This window comes from Pecten maximus, unplaced genomic scaffold (genome assembly GCF_902652985.1).
Source record: "Pecten maximus unplaced genomic scaffold, xPecMax1.1, whole genome shotgun sequence".
NCBI classification, from domain to species: domain Eukaryota; kingdom Metazoa; phylum Mollusca; class Bivalvia; order Pectinida; family Pectinidae; genus Pecten; species Pecten maximus.
The window spans coordinates 57,021-75,574 of NW_022979579.1; the positions used below are offsets into that span (position 1 = coordinate 57,021).

General features: G+C 36.3%; 1 protein-coding gene across 1 annotated transcript; it reads left to right on the forward strand.

Annotated features, from left to right (window-relative positions):
* The first annotated feature begins 6,593 nt into the window (after positions 1–6,593).
* LOC117318981 lies at positions 6,594–11,314 on the forward strand. Its single transcript, XM_033873893.1, has 2 exons — positions 6,594–6,688; positions 8,029–11,314. Exon 2 carries the CDS (start codon positions 8,031–8,033, stop codon positions 9,768–9,770), a length of 1,740 nt encoding a protein of 579 aa, XP_033729784.1. The 5' UTR covers positions 6,594–6,688; positions 8,029–8,030; the 3' UTR covers positions 9,771–11,314.
* Positions 11,315–18,554: the final 7,240 nt, after the last annotated feature.

An 18,554-nucleotide genomic window follows, 5' to 3' on the forward strand; every position in this document is an offset into this window, starting at 1 on the left:
ATTGAACTGCATTCAGTTGCCATTAATGGGTATATGAATGCCAACTAGACAAAGGCAAATCCAACGAATCAAGAACAATGCTTATATTTACAATTTTTGCAATATGTTCATCACATAAAAAATCACTGCATTTTTTATTTTTTTATCATTTGTGATTGTGCAGTTGGAACAGCCATCGTCCATCAGGGTATGTGGTCTCCAACGTTACAATTATAACGTCGTAATAATGATGATGTCAACTATTACTAACCTATAGTTGAACTATAGGTCCATGGTAGCTATTGAGTTTGGAAATGATATATCAGTCTATGATGAGGTCAATATAGTGTTATACCGACCTAGTAGAGTGAAATATTAGCCGAGAGCGAAGCCCGAAGTCAATATTTTAGATATCAAAATATGAAAGCTTTAGCTTAAGAGTGTTGTCATTAAATGAAAAATATGAAGGAAAAAAAACCCATTTGTAACTATTGTATTTTTTCAGATACAGCTTTGGAAGTTGTGTCAGCAGCAGATGAAATAAAGAGGCTAGAACAACAACTACGTAGATATGAGCTGCTGAATTTGCACCATGAACAACAAAATACTACATCTTTCTCAAGTGTTATATTGATAGTGATATTAATCAGAAATAAAATCGATTGACATCCTGAATTGTAACTGTTGTCTAGATTTTTTATCCATCCTGGATCCACTTCTGGTTATAACTAGACATAACATTATCAGACCTGTATTGTACTGTATTGCACTTTATAGTTTTAATTACTAAACAGGTTTGGGTATTACATATTTTAAATTACTCATTTAAGCTCACTGATTATTCTACTTTGTATCAATGATTATAAGGGGAAATAATCAAAGACAATTAACAGTCCAGTGTCTTGGTTATAGCTCTGTCTACATTGGAACATAACAATTGTTCCTCTAATCAACCACAGGGACATGTCTTGTTAAGAAATAGCTAGAAATACCTATATAAATGAACATACATCTATTTCTGGCTACAAAATGTATTTATTTTTAAATATAAGAATAGACATATGCCCCTGTGAATCAAGTTCACCATTGATGTTGAAGTGATGCAATTGTATGTTTATCATTATGTAGACCAGGGTTATACCTGTGGTATAACACCCTACGTGTATGTGTTGTGTGAGCGAGATACGTGAGTAGTGGTCACACGTATGTGTTGGAATGTGAAAGCGTCCGACTGACCGTTGACAGACGGACTGTATGACTTAGCACGCGTTTTTCCCATCACACCCCAACTGGTTTTCCCTCCTATTTTCCGCCTAACTATCACTCGGCGCCGGCACTTTCACCAGTCCGGACGTGCTTATGATAAAGAGATACTTGCATGGTTGCGAGACCATTGTCAGACATCTACTACTTGGGCCTGGGACGCCTGGTTTCCTGTACGTCGAATAAATTATATCTGGAAGAATCTACGGCTGCTGTGTCTTGTATAACGACCACACCCTACAATTACATGGTGATTTTTCTCAAAGACTGAGAAAGTACATCTGTACAGATATGTATAAAAACTAGATTTTCAGGGAAGATTTAAAAAAATATATATATTGGTTCAAAAAACACATCAATTTCTAATTCCACATACAGGACGCATAAATTGTACACTATTCAATAATGGTTGGACTACACTTTCTGAAGTGAAAGCAGCAGCAATTCATTTGGACACTCACATAAAAGTATGGTTGAAATGAAGCAATGGAAATAATTGGCATATATTTAATGTCATGCTTTGATCCTTCAACTACATGGGGCCATATACCTACAGTTGAACTGCTGTATAGAAAACTCTCATGTTTGGTATATACAGAGATATATGTCTGGTATATAAACACATTATATGCAATAAATCATTCATATGTCTCTGGTAATGATCACACATACTGTACTATGCAAAACCAAGGGCGACAACAATTCCAAATGGTCAACCCCAAACAGAAAATAAAAAAATGTTGGGTTTTGAAAGTCAGCACAAAGCAATGGAGATAACCAATTCACAAACATTCCTGCAAATTCATGAAATTCTTTGCATGTTGATATTGACCATACATACTACAAAGCATTTCACAAGTTTCTGAGAAATAGCATCTTCAGAAAAGTCATTCTGGTTTCCGGTTATTATTACTTTCTCGTTATTAAACGGCGAAACGTTTATCACTATATTTTTATGTTATACATTGGCATACTAGCTAGCTTCGCTCTTTTCAGGCATTGCCTGTTTCATATTATCTTTGGAAAATGGTCTATTTTTGAGGGGCATAATATATATATATATATTGTATGGCTTCGAATAATCCAATCCGTATTTTAACAAAATACACCATTTTTTTAGCCATCAATTGCTGAATTTCAGTAGGCACATTTATAAGGTATATTTTGAACAGAATTCATCAAATATATGTTTCTTTTTTATTTTAGATTGATATTCATTGATCATGAATTATTATCACTGTAATTCGACAAAATATAACCCCAAATTAATCCAGAATTACTTTGCCAATTTTGATTGCACAAATTTCAACATATTCCACCTTCAGGAAGCATCTAGTAGAATTAACTTCACTTTGTAAACTTTATGCTTCCTTAAGACTGTGTAATTACTATTTCTAAAATTTAATGAAAATATAAGTTATTATTCAAAATTGAGACATGGTTTTACTGAAGCCTGGTATCTTATTAACTTCATTGATTTTACATGTGGAAACCTAACGGTGTCAACATAAGCATGTACAATTTTGAAGGGATGTACATTATTCAAGAAATAATTTGTATATATATAGGTCATGTGATCATAACACAAAATCGAAACAACTTGGCAAAGTAATTTATGATAATTAGTCAAAAGTGTAATATATTTTTATAAAATTTCTGGTTGTTTACCCGGTATGTTCCATGCATTTCAGAAAACATTGAGTAATTGTCTGTAAACTCTATGTTTTTTTAAATTGCAGAAACATGCAAAATTCATTTTACAAGTCAGAATTAAAAATCAAATACACCCCACTTATTTGATGATGAATATAATTTTATATTATCTTCTCTTGTAGAGGGATTGATTCTGCTCCAAACACAGATGACGAGTCTGATGCTGACAACACATCACGCCCAGCTTCACCATTCCCAGACAACACATGTCCAGTATCACCTTTGCCTAACATATCACGCCCAACTACACCTGTTCCAGATGATTGCCGATCACTTCCTAATCCTGCCTCACCATTTTTGCCCATTGATGTTGTTTACCATTCTCACACTCTGACAGAATCACCAGCAGCATCCCCAGTGAGAATACCAGCCTGTAAGCGCCGCCTGGATGATACACCAGACGGAACTCCGCCAAGGAAGCGACATACTTCTGGACATCGTTTAGGTTTCAAATCTGAATGGACAGTCGACAGACCATGGTTGATAAACAGAACAGTCTGTACTGATGAAGAGCCCTATGTGGTCATGTTATGCCGTCTCTGTATCAAACACCAGACTTCTACCTCAGTATGGACCGTTGATGGATGTCGCACCATTCGTCTCGATAAAGTGAAGGACCATGAGAAGAGTTCACAGCACAAGACATCATTAGCCAAAGAAGATGCCAGGTCAGCTGGAGAAGCACAAGCAACGTCTGTCTCCACATCCACTGAGAAAGCTGTTAGGGATGCCCTGAAGGTCTTCTTCTACATCGTGCAGAACAACCTATCCCTGGATCTTTTTTCATCAATGGTTGACATGTGTATTGATGTGGGGTCTCCAACTTTACAGCACCTTAGACTGGCCAAGAATGCTTCATATACGAGTTGGGACATTGTACAGGAGCTGTTGTCTTTTCTAAGTGAAGAGGTACAGAGGACAGTCTTAACAGAAATTCGCCAGAGCCCCTGCTATGGTCTTATGGTGGATGAGGTTTGTGACGTTGTTTCTAACAAACACATGGCTATGTGCTGCCAGTACATCACCCCAGATGGAGACGTGTCGTCAGCGTTTCTGTGTGACCCCTTCATCAAAGATGGAAAGGCAGCTACCATCGTTGATACCATCCAGGAGGAGATAACTAGCTTGACCTTGGACTCACAGAAGATGGCAGGGTTTGCATCAGATGGGGCTGCTGTCTTCACAGGAAAACATAATGGAGTGGCGAAACGATTGAAGGACATCAGTCCAGGTTTAATCACCAGCCATTGTAGGGACCATAGATTAGCTCTGGCCTGTAGAGACAGTTTCAAAGAGGTCAAGGTAGCCAACAAAGTGGATGAGACTCTTGAAAGACTGCACAAATATTACAAATACAGCACAGTCCACACTGCCACCCTGAAGGAAGTCCAGAAAGCTTTTGGAGAGCCAACACTTTGTGTGCAGCAAGCAAAACATCACAGATGGCTGAGCCACTCCAAAGCTGTGACCTCTGTTGCCAGGAGCTTCAAAAGCCTCATAACAGATCTGGAGCAGAACACCATCTCTGCTGATGCAGTTGGAAATGGTATCTTGAAGCTGATGAAAGATCCTGCAGTAGTTCAGACCATCTTCTTCCTGGCCGATGTGTTGCCACATCTTGCAAGCCTTTCCCTGTTTTTTCAGAAGCAAGCAGTCAACATGGGAATGGTAGGGGCTGTTGTCCAGAAGACATTAAAGAGTCTGGAGATGAGAGGAAAAGATGATGGACCATGGTTGAGGAAACTGGACAGCGTCTTACAGGATTGTGGCGTGGATACTCCCGACACCAAGGCCAGAGAAAGTTTCAGGAAACAGGTCAGGGAGCCATTCATCTCCACGCTCATCAACAACATTGAGAACCGTTTCAAGGACACTGAGGTAATGGACAACCTTGCCATTCTGGACACTTCATCCATCGAGTCTGCTGAGTGCTTTTATGGAGTGTCGGAGATGGAGCATCTTGCAAACCACTACAGCCTTGAGGAGGAGTCTTTAGTAGTGGAATGGACAGATTTCCTCAACTTCATCACTGAGAGAGAGAGAGTTCCTGTAACATGCTGGCATGCCTCAAACTTTTTCATGGACAGAATGACTTGGGACTGAAGGCACTCTTTCCAAACATTTCCTCACTTTATGCTAAGGCATGTGTAATTCCTCTTAGTACAGTTGAAGTTGAGAGAGTCTTCTCCCAGTTAAAGTTGATTAAGACAGCTCATCGTAACAGGATGCACCAGACCACATTAAACCGGCTACTGAATGTGAAATTGAACTGTTCATCGGAGATGTTTGAGGCAGTTCTTCCAGCAGTCACCAGGAAATGGATTTGTGCAAAGAATAGGAGGCTCCCGACTCTCATTGCCCTTAACAAAGCCAGTGCCTGTTAGACTTCTTGTGACAAAGGATTTCCCCACTAACATATCATGAAATGACTTATGTAGATGTCTTATTTATCAGAAGAACCTGTGATGGTGATACATTTTGATTACGATTTATCAGAACCTGTGATAGTGATACAATTTGATTAGAAAAATGTATTTTCAAAAATGGTATTATATTTTGAGATTCTATGTTTAATTTTGTTGTTATCTTTCATTTCATGTTGGATTTAAATGGATTTACTAACTTATGGTGTATGTGATTTTAGTAAAGCAGTGAAAGACTGAATGCACATTGTGATAATATATTTTAAACACTTGTTGAACAGTAAGATGTTATTTATGTATTGAGCTTTCTTTTGAATTTGTTACAAAGTAAATATGTCATATTTTGTTTGAATGTAAATTACTTATTATTCTAAGAGGTGTGTGTTTGTGTAGTCTTGGAGAGCTCTGAGATTGATAATGTGAAAGCATGTTGTTGAAGTGAAAGATCTTATATCTGTAGACTAGTGCTTTAATTATATTGATTCAGTAGAGAAAGAGTTGATTAAAATATTCCAAGAGATGTGTGTTTGTGTAGTCTTGTAAACTAGTGCTTTAATCTTTTACTGGTCAGAGAGAGTGCAATATATTGATTCAATAGAGAAAGAGTTGATTAAAATACTGTTGTAAGGTAATGTTTTCATTGATGCACTGTTAATAAATTTAATTTTATTGTTATACTTTTGTTTCTCATTAATTTATATTAAGCCTGTAAATTCCATTCAAGCTCATGGGCAGAACTGAATTCTGAAAGAAAACAATGATGAAATTTTAATGGTTACAAAAAAAGATACAATTATTAATTAACTGGTAGATCATTCTTGAAATGAGGCTGAATGGACTTTACAAACATAATTATTAAAGTGGAAGAGAAATCTGGAGAAGGAAAGCATATTTTATATACTTTAGCATCTAGTTGACCCATGAGTTTTAGCAATTTAAATTCATAAAAGAAAGGTTCTTTTGAATTTGTTTCCAATATTATACAGACATTTAATGATTACACCTAAAAAAACAAACCAATATGTTTACTGGATGCCCCAATACATTATTACTAGAACCAATTAAGAAACAACAATGAATGCAAATTGTTATCACCTTGTATTATACTGTTTCAATGTATGCAACATGTAATATGCCCTAAAAATCTGAAACCGCGTAAAAAAAATGCCCTTTTTTTGGGTCAGTGACCTGCCCTTTTGAAATCCTAGCTGGAACACTGTCATGTATGTCATCGGAAGCATCAGTACTGGAGCCAGACCCATCACAGATATAGAAACAGTTTCCACTACTTAGTCTACTACATGACATAGGTATGCTTTGAGTCTTAAGAGATCATGTTACTTACAAATAATAAATTGGTCTATTATTGTTTACTGTTGTGTAAACTGCTATTTTTACAGATATTTTAAATGACGCTTTTGCATCATGTTGAATTATCAGATAGTGATCAAACTGGGGCTTGGTAACATTGCATCGGGATGGGACGGAACATACATGGGTAATACTAATATATGACCCTCCAATTCATAGCGGGGCATACAAATGCAGTTTACACACCAGTAAATAATGAAATAGACCAATTTTGTCATCTATTTTAAAATTCATCTAGAAAATCTGGTGAGCTTATGCCTTGGCGCGCGCAGCATGTCCGTCAATAGTTTCTTTAAATTGTTACTAGTCGTAAAGTACTTGATGGATTTTCACCACAAACATTGTACATGAACATTTCACACCTTGTCAAACAATTTATTTTACATTTAATTTCAACACATTTTATGACAGGATTTAAAATGTTAAAAGGACAAAAGACTCTTTTCAACAAATTTTATTGCAGAGCCAAAGGAATGGACAACCAGGCTCTATACTTGTCTATATAAATCCAGTCCTGAATCTGCAGAGTTTTACATACATAATATTTGTAACAAAACAGTTAACATCAGTTCAACTCTTATGGAAACAACATCAGTTCAACTCTTATTGAAACAACATCAGTTCAACTCTTATGGAAACAACAAAAGTTAAAACAATACAGGATACAGAATTACACAATTCCAAAACACATTCAACCATATGATTTGGTAAATCTACATACAATACTTGTCCCATTAAGTGCCCTTCCCCTTTTTTTCTCATGTCATCAACACAGTAGACCTAAGGAATTCCACTGAACCTATTGCTGAGAAAGCATAAGTAAGTTGAATAATGAAAATTATATGCAATGAATACTTTTAAGAATGACATTCTCGCATGTATGAATGTATTCATTGGGTGAAGCTGCAAAATGCTCCAACTTTGAACCCCGCAACCACTTCCAGTATTGTGACGCTCGCAAAATTCGCGCCCAGGGTGCACATGCTTATGGGGTTGAATATGGTAATGATATTTTAACGCACAACATCAGTATTCATACAACTTCATATGCACTTAAACATCACATAGTGGAAGTAGCTCATGGTGTAGACCAAGGAGATAAATTTATGGTTTTTATGGTGAGTGGGGTCATGATAACGTTACATACAAGACGTACATTTAAATCACATGGGGATTGTAGCTGGTTGGGACCAAAACCTAGAGTCTAAGAGATAATTGACATTATATACCAAGTCGTTTATACATGGTATTTAACCTGGATAATGATTGTTGTTTTCAGAAATGGAAGACAGTGTCCATGAAATGAGTCTTTCTTCAGAAGAACTTACCACTTGGTCCAAGGAAAATTTACAACATTGGCTTTCGAAACATGGTTTAAAAAAATCTGGAAACAAATCTACTTTGGTGAACAGAATAATCCGTACAATTAATTTTGGTGAAAGTGATATATCATCTGATAGTGATAGCTCAGACGAGGAAAATAACTACACAAACTTGCCTAATATAAAGGAACTTGAAAAATGGGATGAGCTGACTACATCTAATAGCCCTCCTGTGAGATTAGAGGATGTCCATAACTATTTCTTGTTTGAGAAGAATCCAGTTACAGGAAGAACTAAACATTGCAATAGACAATTGCAAAAATCAAAAAAGTTCAGTAACGAGAACTATATAGCGGACATACAGTATAATTCGGTGGATAGTACATCCCTTTATTGTGTTGTTCGTGCAAAATACAAACCAAGTATGCGGCAAAAAGTAGCAGTTACTGATGGTAAAGTCAGAAGCTATTACAGCCTTTCGGTGACCTTGACCAAACAGACAGGCAAAATAATATGTGCCACCTGTGACTGTAAGGCAGGACTTTCAGGTGTGTGTAGTCATGTTGGAGGTCTTCTTTTAACAGTTGTAAAAGTGAGAACATCGTGTACTTCCACTGGCTGTACTTGGTTGGAACCTAATGCAAGTCTGACAAGACCACTCAGTCCTAAACGTATTTCAGATATAAATTTTGAGACGGACTCTACAAAAGATCATGCAATAAAACCATTTCCTAATGTATATCAGGCTGGTCCATGTAAAGATCCTGGCAGTTTTTTCAATGACATATTGCATGGGTTAAAGCTGGCAAATCCATCTTGTGTGTTGTACCGCACAATGTGTGCTTCATCTGGAAATATAGATGAGATTTTGAGTATTTATAAACCCAGCTACATGTACTCTAACTCAGTAGATTTGTCGTCAACAGTGTGTCAGACTGAATTCCGAGAATTTACCAATAATTTAAATATCTCTGATAAGCAGTCAGAAAGTGTCAATATTGCAACTAGGGGACAATCTAACAACAGGAACTGGAAAACCATGAGATCATATTTGTTGACAGCTTCTAACTTTGGAATGGTATGTCGTCGTCAAGAAAAAAACCCAGCTGACAACTTGATCAAACAGCTCAGAGGTTACAAACCTATTCCAGAAGGTGTTCCCTCATTACAGCATGGTAGACGGTATGAGAATACAGCCAGAAGAGAATATATTAAAGAACATGTGACAAAATGTAGTGGGGAAGTTGAAGTGAAGGACATGGGTGTTTATGTCAGCCAACAATTTCCATTTTTGGGTGCAAGTGTCGATGGACTAATTACATGTTCTGTGTGTGGCTCAGGTGCTCTGGAAATAAAATGTCCGTATGGCAAAAACTCTGACAAATGGAGACATAAAACACCTACAGAATGTGCAACGAACAAATCGTTTTGCTGTGAGCTTAATCCAAGTGGTGAACTATCTTTAAAACATAATCACCAATATTACTATCAAGTCATTGGACAAATGGCTGTGTTGGAACTTACCTGGGCAGATTTTGTTATCTGGACAAAGAAAGGAATCTCTGTTGAAAGGATAACATTCGATGAAAACTTTTGGATGAGTAATATGTTATTCAAGCTTAAAGACTTTTACTGTGATGAATTTGTTGCAGAGCTTATCACTGAACGCATTAAACGTGGTTTCCACCTATATAAATAGGTTGGTAGTGTTAATGGCAGCAGTTTCCTGCCTGGTAATGTAATTAGTATTATGAAAGTTTCAAATCTTGTATACAAATTGCAATTTAGTTTTTGATGTTTATACCATTAACATTCTTAAACACCAAATGTGCGTTGTGTTGGTGTGTGACAGCAGGTTGTTTGTTAAAATTTGAATCACTTTCTGTATGATCAATATATATATATATGTTCATTCACAAATAGTTTTTAAAATAGACAATATATAAATCCATCAATTGCTTAAAATAATGAACAAATTACAAAAAATCAAACATAATTCAATATTGTGTGCAAATTTAAGTACATGCATACAATTTAACAGTGCATGTACCAATCTTATCTATATAGTACATTATGATTGATGGTGTCATGCCACAAGAGTTTTGATAAGAGAGTCATCCTATGGTTCTGAGCATGGTACATCCTTATATGACCCTGGCTATTAACAGGAAGTAAAACAAATCATTAAACCAATATAAATCTAAAAGAGATGTGTAGTAATATTAATCTAGAACTGTTAAATATATTAAGGACACTAGTACTGCAGACAGCTTAATTCACTTCAGTAAGGGTACGTACAAGTTTGTCGTGGCACAACATATCATTAATATGAATGAAGGCAAAGCCTTGGAAGAGCACAGCTAATCTAATTGTCACTTGTATACGTGTATATATATATGTTTATGCAATATATATGTAATTTTTTTCATTATATTAGCAGATTTATGAAAATCACAAGGCCATGATAAGTCATCAAAAGGCCTTATATAACAAGAATTATACAGAATTATATATCTCATCTTTCCCGCTTTATCAATAACATCTTTCAATTTATGGAGTAGTGTTCAAGTAATTAAATAATATCAGTAACCAGTGTTCAGCGAGACATTGAGATAGGGTGAAAACTGAACTTTAATGAAAATTCTCAAAATTCAGTTTTGAGGCCAAAATATGTGAATCTGTAAAGACATTTAAGTTTCAATTAGATTAATATTGCTTTTATAACACAGTTTAAAGTGAATCTGAACATAACTTCACAAAATTCCCTGTTAGAATTTTTATTTTACCCCAAAATAGGTGAACCTGGAAAAAAATCCTCTAAATGATGGATAGGTGCATGTACAGTATAGGTGCATGTACAACAGTATATATGATTGTATCAGTACCCTCACCAGTTTCAATTCAATCTGACAGCATGCAACTCAATAACACTGTCAAATGTGGACTTTAAACAAATATTGACGCCACTGCTATTAAATATTTGTAGTGATGGTTGTAAACTCGCTTTTATTTAATAAATTAATTGAACAAATTAAATAAGGCCAAAAAGTGTAATTTCTGTATATGAATTAAATAATTATTTCTATAACCCATCCCTATAGGGTAACAGGACACCCTGTGGTAAAAAAACAAAAAAGAAAAAAGAAAAAAAAAATCTAATATTTTGAAAAGTACCTAAATCAAGTCTCTTTCATCCATGAAGGATATGTTTGATTTCTTCATATCTGGAAGTTTAGAAGTTTCGTCAATTTTACGTTTTTTGGTCCCACTACTCAGGCCGCTGTGGATCAGTCATAGTGCCAATATATATATATATACATATATATATTTAATCGCTTCACAAAGTTTCTACAAGTTTTATTCTATATATATGTATATACACATGTACATAAATATATAAACATATACTATTGCACAGATATCCCATTCTGATACTTCTATTAAAGTTTGTGTTATTTCCAATAGCAATATTCAATATAATTTCTGTTTTTGTATTGAGTTAACTAATAACATGGGTCCCCTCATCTTAAAAAAAACAAACTACAGACCCAAGGTGCATTAAATTATATCAATTTTAAAGGACTTGAATTGAAGATCCTTCTACCATGTGTAATATTTGATTCTACCATATATTTGGAATGGAATATAGAACATTTTGAACTGTTATTCAGTCACTTCAACTCATTTTTGGGCAAAACCGCTTTGGACCGAGGACATGTACTTATAACATATGATTTGAAGATCTGTTTATAGAGAACTTTTAAAAGAAATTCACTTGTGCGCTTTTAAAAATAAAATATGAATCAACTTTGGGATTACATCAGTATATAATTATAATGTTCTGTCAATTTTGTAATATCTGGTTGAAAGTTTAAATTTAGTTATTTATATCAAAGTTTTTTGAGTTGTCAAACTTTGAATTATCTTATATATATTTTATTACTATAAAAACAAAGATTTTGACTTGGACTAGTGTTTTTGAGTTATCATAGTTCGAGTTAATTAATTTTGATTGTAAGTACATGTATTCTCTTGTCTCCACTAAAACAGAATTTGTAGCAAATTTAAGTTAAACCTACTAAGAGTCAACACCATAGACAATTACTCTCCTTTTGTAATTATGATTAATTACAAAATAATTATAGAAATTCTATAATCTTCCAGGCTTTGGAAATTAACAGCAGTTGTTTATAAGGTTTAAATCATATTACACTGTACATTTACATGTGTTCATAAACATTGTAATACATTTGGTTTAAATTTGGTTTACTTCATTTAAAGGGCGATTCCATCATTAGTTTAAATTCAAAGGTTAGGTCATCAAAATCAAACTTATTGGAAAATATGATTTTTTCCCAAATAGTAAATCTTCGAATCTTTAATTTACATAAATCAAACAGTTTGACTCGCAGGGTAATTAACACAAGTTCTCCAAATTCTAAGTCCTAAAAATTCTTTATTCCTACCAAAATATCACTTTTTACTTGAAAGCCAGTCAGTATTTTTGTAGGATTCATCATTTTTCTGTACATTTTGGCATTGATTTATTTCCCTGTTCAAAAGTGGATTTCATCAGTAAACAAGAGATCCCAGAGGGATCTTGGCGCCCACCATTGAATGATCTTTATAGGTTCCATGTCAGATTGATCTTTTCTCTACTTTTCCCTTCCTCTAAGTCTTACTAATCTGTGTAAATTCAGAAACAGCCCTCTAGTGCTTTTCAAACAACGGTAACCTATACATAAAATTTAAGATTTAGCGATAATGGCTGTCTGTTGTTTTCGGATTGGTCCCAAAATGCAACACCAGGGACCAAGGGGAACCTACATATGAAATTTCAGAAAGATCCCTTCAGTACCTTCTGTAAAATAGCGATAACAAACTTCAATTGTCAAAATACAAGATGACTGCCTGTCGGGCAGGTTGTTTTCTGACTGGTCTCAAAATCCAATATGCATGACTAGGCACAGAGGGCAACCTACAAATGAAATTTCAGAAAGATCCCTTCAGCAATTTCTGATAAATAGCGATAACAAACTTCAATTGTCAAAATCTAAGATGGCTGCCTGTCGACCATGTTGTTTTCCGATAGGTCTCAAAATGTAATATGCATAACCAGGCACCAAGGGGAACCTATTTATGAAATTTGAGAAAGATCCTTTCACTACTTTCAGAGAAATAGCGATAACAAACTTCAATTGTCAAAATCCAAGATGGCTGCCTGTCGGCCATGTTGTTTTCCGATTGGTCTCAAAATGCAATATGCATACCTAGGCACCAAGGGGAACCCACATATGAAATTTGAGAAAGATCCCTTCAGTACTTTCTCAGAAATAGCGATAACAAACTTCAATTATCAAAATCCAAGATGGCTGCCTGCCGGCCATGTTGTTTTCCGATCGGTCTCAAAATGCAATATGCATAACTAAGTACCAAGGGGAGCATACATATGAAATTTGAGAAAGATCCCTTCAGTACTTTCTCAGAAATAGCGATAACAAACTTCAATTATCAAAATCCAAGATGGCTGCCTGTCGGCCATGTTGTTTTCTGATTGGTCTCAAAATGCAATATGCATAACTAGGCACCAAGGAGAGCCTACAAATGAAATTTGAGAAAGATCCCTTCAGCACTTTCTAAGAAATAGCAATAACAAACTTCAATTGTCAAAATCAAAGATGGCTGCCTGTCGGCCATGTTGTTATCCGATTGGTCTCAAAATGCAATATGCATAACTAGGCACCAAGGGGAACCCACATATGAAATTTGAGAAAGATCCCTTCAGTACTTTCGGAGGATTAGCGATAACAAGAATTGTTTACGGACGGACGGACGGAGGGACGGACGGACGGACCACGGACGCAGGGCGATTTGAATAGCCCACCATCTGATGATGGTGGGCTAAAAATGCAAAAAATAATTATTTTTTCAAATTCACCTTGATATGTCATTTTATCCCCAAAATCACTCTTTCTAAAAAGTGAGAGTAAAATACTGTCCATCTGACATGATAGAATTCATTCCAATTTGGCTATAAACTAATTTGTGAACCATTGAGAAGCAATGAAGATTTTATATCAATGCAACTAGATTCCAGGTTTGGTTGAAATAACATTGATACTTTAGAGAAACTGGGCTAATACAAAACTTTTAAGTCCAGATTCCCGCAGCAACCCTAATTTTCCGAGTCACTATACCATAAATTCTGGATGATATTCTGTGAATGAAGACTGTTGAGTCTGAGGTGTCTATTATGTCATCTAACTGACTATATACCAAGTTTGGTTATGTTGGACTTTTACTCAAGGAAAGATTCTGTAGTTGCCAACCTCAGGTTTAAATGAAACTAGCCCCTATCACCGAGATCCTCCTTTCTTACATACTTCACAGAGTGATCCAGATTTTTCTAGGCAAGAGAAACCCCTATTTCATCTGGGGTAGGAAGAGAGCTGACAAGCAACATTCACATCATTGTGTTGTTTTGGTGACATCATCTTTGTTTTTAAAAGGGAAACCCCCATCTCATCCTCTCATGCAATAAGCCTATTCTGGGAATATGGAGTAAAGTTTGTGCTAATTAAAGAATAGATACAATACTTCCCTACCAAGTGAAAGTATCATCCTCCCCAAAACAGTATTGCCCTGCCCTACAATAGAATTTCCGACTCACAAGTTTGCCTCCCTGAGGTTGAGGCTGAAGTTGTATGTGCTGTGGCTGCATTGCTGGGCGCATTATGGTCATACGTGGTTTCATGGTGATGGTACCACCCGACTGCTGCACCTGGTTCTGTGCGATGAAGGTTGCTGGGGTCTGAGTCCTCATCTGTGGTAGTGAGGTAGGATTTGGTATCTTCAGTTGGGCTTGTTTACCTGCTGAACACATGACAGCAACCATCAGAGAACTTTTCTCATGCAAAGATGATTGATCACCTTAAAACAAGAGGCCCATGGGCCTTAATGTTCACAATTGTTGATTGCCTAAAACAAGAGGTATACAGGCCTTAACATTCCGAGTTTGGAAATATTTCAGTCAATTTGACACTTTTTGGCCCTGCCCATCAGTCCCTAAAGGGTCAGTCAGGGCCTATATGTACATACATGTACATCAAGATAAGATCCCATACTAATAATTCAAACAAAGTTTATATTACTTTGAATGACAAATTAAACAAGAGATCCCAGAGGGATCTTGGCGCCCACCATTGAATGTTCTTCATAGGTTCCATGTCAGATTGATCTTTTCTCTTCTTCTAAGTCTTACTAGTCTGTGTAAATTCAGAAGAAACCTCTAGTACTTTTCAAACAAGGGAAACCTATATATGAAATTTAAGATTTAGGCACCAAGGGGAACCTTTATATGGAATTTGAGAAAGATTCCTTCAGTACTTTCTGAGAAATAGCGATAACAAACTTCAATTGTCAAAATCCAAGATGGCTGCCTGTCGGCCATCTTGTTTTCTGATTGGTCTCAAAATGCAATATGCATAACTAGGCACCAAGGGAAACCTACATATGAAATTTGAGAATGATCCCTTCAGTACTTCCTCAGAAATAGTGATAACAAACTTCATTTGTCAAAATCAAAGATGGCTGCCTGTCGGCCATCTTGTTTTCTGATTGGTCTCAAAATGCAATATGCATAACTAGGCACCAAGGGGAACCTACATATGAAATTTGAGGAAGATCCCTTCTGTACTTTCTCAGAAATAGCGATAACAAACTTCAATGGTCAAAATCCAAGATGGCTGCCTGTCGGCCATCTTGTTTTCCGATCGGTCCCAAAATGCAATATGCATAACTAGGCACCAAGGGAAACCTACATATGAAATTTGAGAATGATCCCTTCAGTACTTCCTCAGAAATAGTGATAACAAACTTCATTTGTCAAAATCAAAGATGGCTGCCTGTCGGCCATCTTGTTTTCTGATTGGTCTCAAAATGCAATATGCATAACTAGGCACCAAGGGGAACCTACATATGAAATTTGAGGAAGATCCCTTCAGTACTTTCTCAGAAATAGCGATAACAAACTTCAATGGTCAAAATCAAAGATGGCTGCCTGTCGGCCATCTTGTTTTCCGATCGGTCCCAAAAAGCAATATGCATAATTATGCACCAAGGGGAACCTACATATGAAATTTGAGAAAGATCCCTTCTGTACTTTCTCAGAAATAGCGATAACAAACTTCAATGGTCAAAATCAAAGATGGCTGCCTGTCGGCCATCTTGTTTTCTGATTGGTCTAAAAATGCAATATGCATAACTAGGCACCAAGGGGAACCTACATATGAAATTTGAGAAGCTCCCTTCTGTACTTTTTCAGAAATAGCGATAACAAACTTCAATTGTCAAAATCCAAGATGGCTGCCTGTCGGTCATCTTGTTTTCTGATTGGTCCCAAAATGCAATATGCATAATAATACACCAAGGGGAACCTACATATGAAATTTGAGAAAGATCCCTTCAGTACTTTCTCAGAAATAGCGATAACAAACTTCAATGGTCAAAATCCAAGATGGCTGCCTGTCGGCCATGTTGTTTTCCGATCGGTCCCAAAATGCAATATGCATAACTAGGCACCAAGGGGAACCTACATATGAAATTTGAGAAAGATCCCTTCAGTACTTTCTCAGAAATAGCGATAACAAACTTCATTTGTCAAAATCAAAGATGGCTGCCTGTCGGCCATCTTGTTCTCTGATTGGTCTCAAAATGCAATATGCATAACTAGGCACCAAGGGGAACCTACATATGAAATTTGAGGAAGATCCCTTCTGTACTTTCTCAGAAATAGCGATAACAAACTTCAATGGTCAAAATCCAAGATGGCTGCCTGTCGGCCATCTTGTTTTCCGATCGGTCCCAAAAAGCAATATGCATAATTATGCACCAAGGGGAACCTACATATGAAATTTGAGAAAGATCCCTTCTGTACTTTCTCAGAAATAGCGATAACAAACTTCAATGGTCAAAATCAAAGATGGCTGCCTGTCGGCCATCTTGTTTTCTGATTGGTCTAAAAATGCAATATGCATAACTAGGCACCAAGGGGAACCTACATATGAAATTTGAGAAGCTCCCTTCTGTACTTTTTCAGAAATAGCGATAACAAACTTCAATTGTCAAAATCCAAGATGGCTGCCTGTCGGTCATCTTGTTTTCTGATTGGTCCCAAAATGCAATATGCATAATAATACACCAAGGGGAACCTACATATGAAATTTGAGAAAGATCCCTTCAGTACTTTCTCAGAAATAGCGATAACAAACTTCAATGGTCAAAATCCAAGATGGCTGCCTGTCGGCCATGTTGTTTTCCGATCGGTCCCAAAATGCAATATGCATAACTAGGCACCAAGGGGAACCTACATATGAAATTTGAGAAAGATCCCTTCAGTACTTTCTCAGAAATAACGATAACAAACTTCAATGGTCAAAATCCAAGATGGCTGCCTGTCGGCCATGTTGTTTTCCGATCGGTCCCAAAATGCAATATGCATAACTAGGCACCAAGAGGAACCTACATATGAAATTTGAGAAAGATCCCTTCAGTACTTTCTCAGAAATAGCGATAACAAACTTCAATGGTCAAAATCCAAGATGGCTGCCTGTCGGCCATCTTGTTTTTCGATCGGTCCCAACATGCAATATGCATAACTAGGCACCAAGGGGAACCTACATATGAAATTTGAGGAAGATCCCTTCAGTACTTTCTCAGAAATAGCGATAACAAACTTCAATTGTCAAAATCCAAGATGGCTGCCTGTCGGCCATGTTGTTTTTTGATCGGTCCCAAAATGCAATATGCATAACTAGGCACCAAGGGGAACCTACATATGAAGTTTGAGAAAAATCTCTTCAGTACTTTCTGAGGATTAGCGATAACAAGAATTGTTTACGGACGGACGGAGGGACGGAGGGACGGACGGACGGACGGACGACGGACCACGGACGCAGGGCGATTTGAATAGCCCACCATCTGATGATGGTGGGCTAAAAATGTACATGGTTCTGATATCTGAAAGAAGGAATGTCCCTCTAAATTGAGTCTCATTATATAATTAACTGCCAGGGTCATTTAAGAACATGCCAGGCATTGGAGAAGTGTTGGAACTTCAAACACCTAATTAGAACACACACAATAAAACAGTCCTTGTATGTTTTGACATTGAGTACAAAAGATTGTTTTAAATTTCCTTTTTACTAATTTCAGGCAATATTTTGTGAAATAAACAGTTACTATACTTAGCAATAGAAACCTGATCTATAATACTCTCAACAGTATAATATGACAATTATTTTATAAACATTGCAAAGAATTATTTTTCAGATAAATTTCATTTAAAATTCAATCATTATTCTTGGTACAACCTACATATGTGCTATGTTGATCTATGTTTATTTCTGCTGACTAATGTAGACTAACTACACATGTACTAAGCCTGCATTTCATAAATGATAAAAATCTAGGGTTATCACATGGG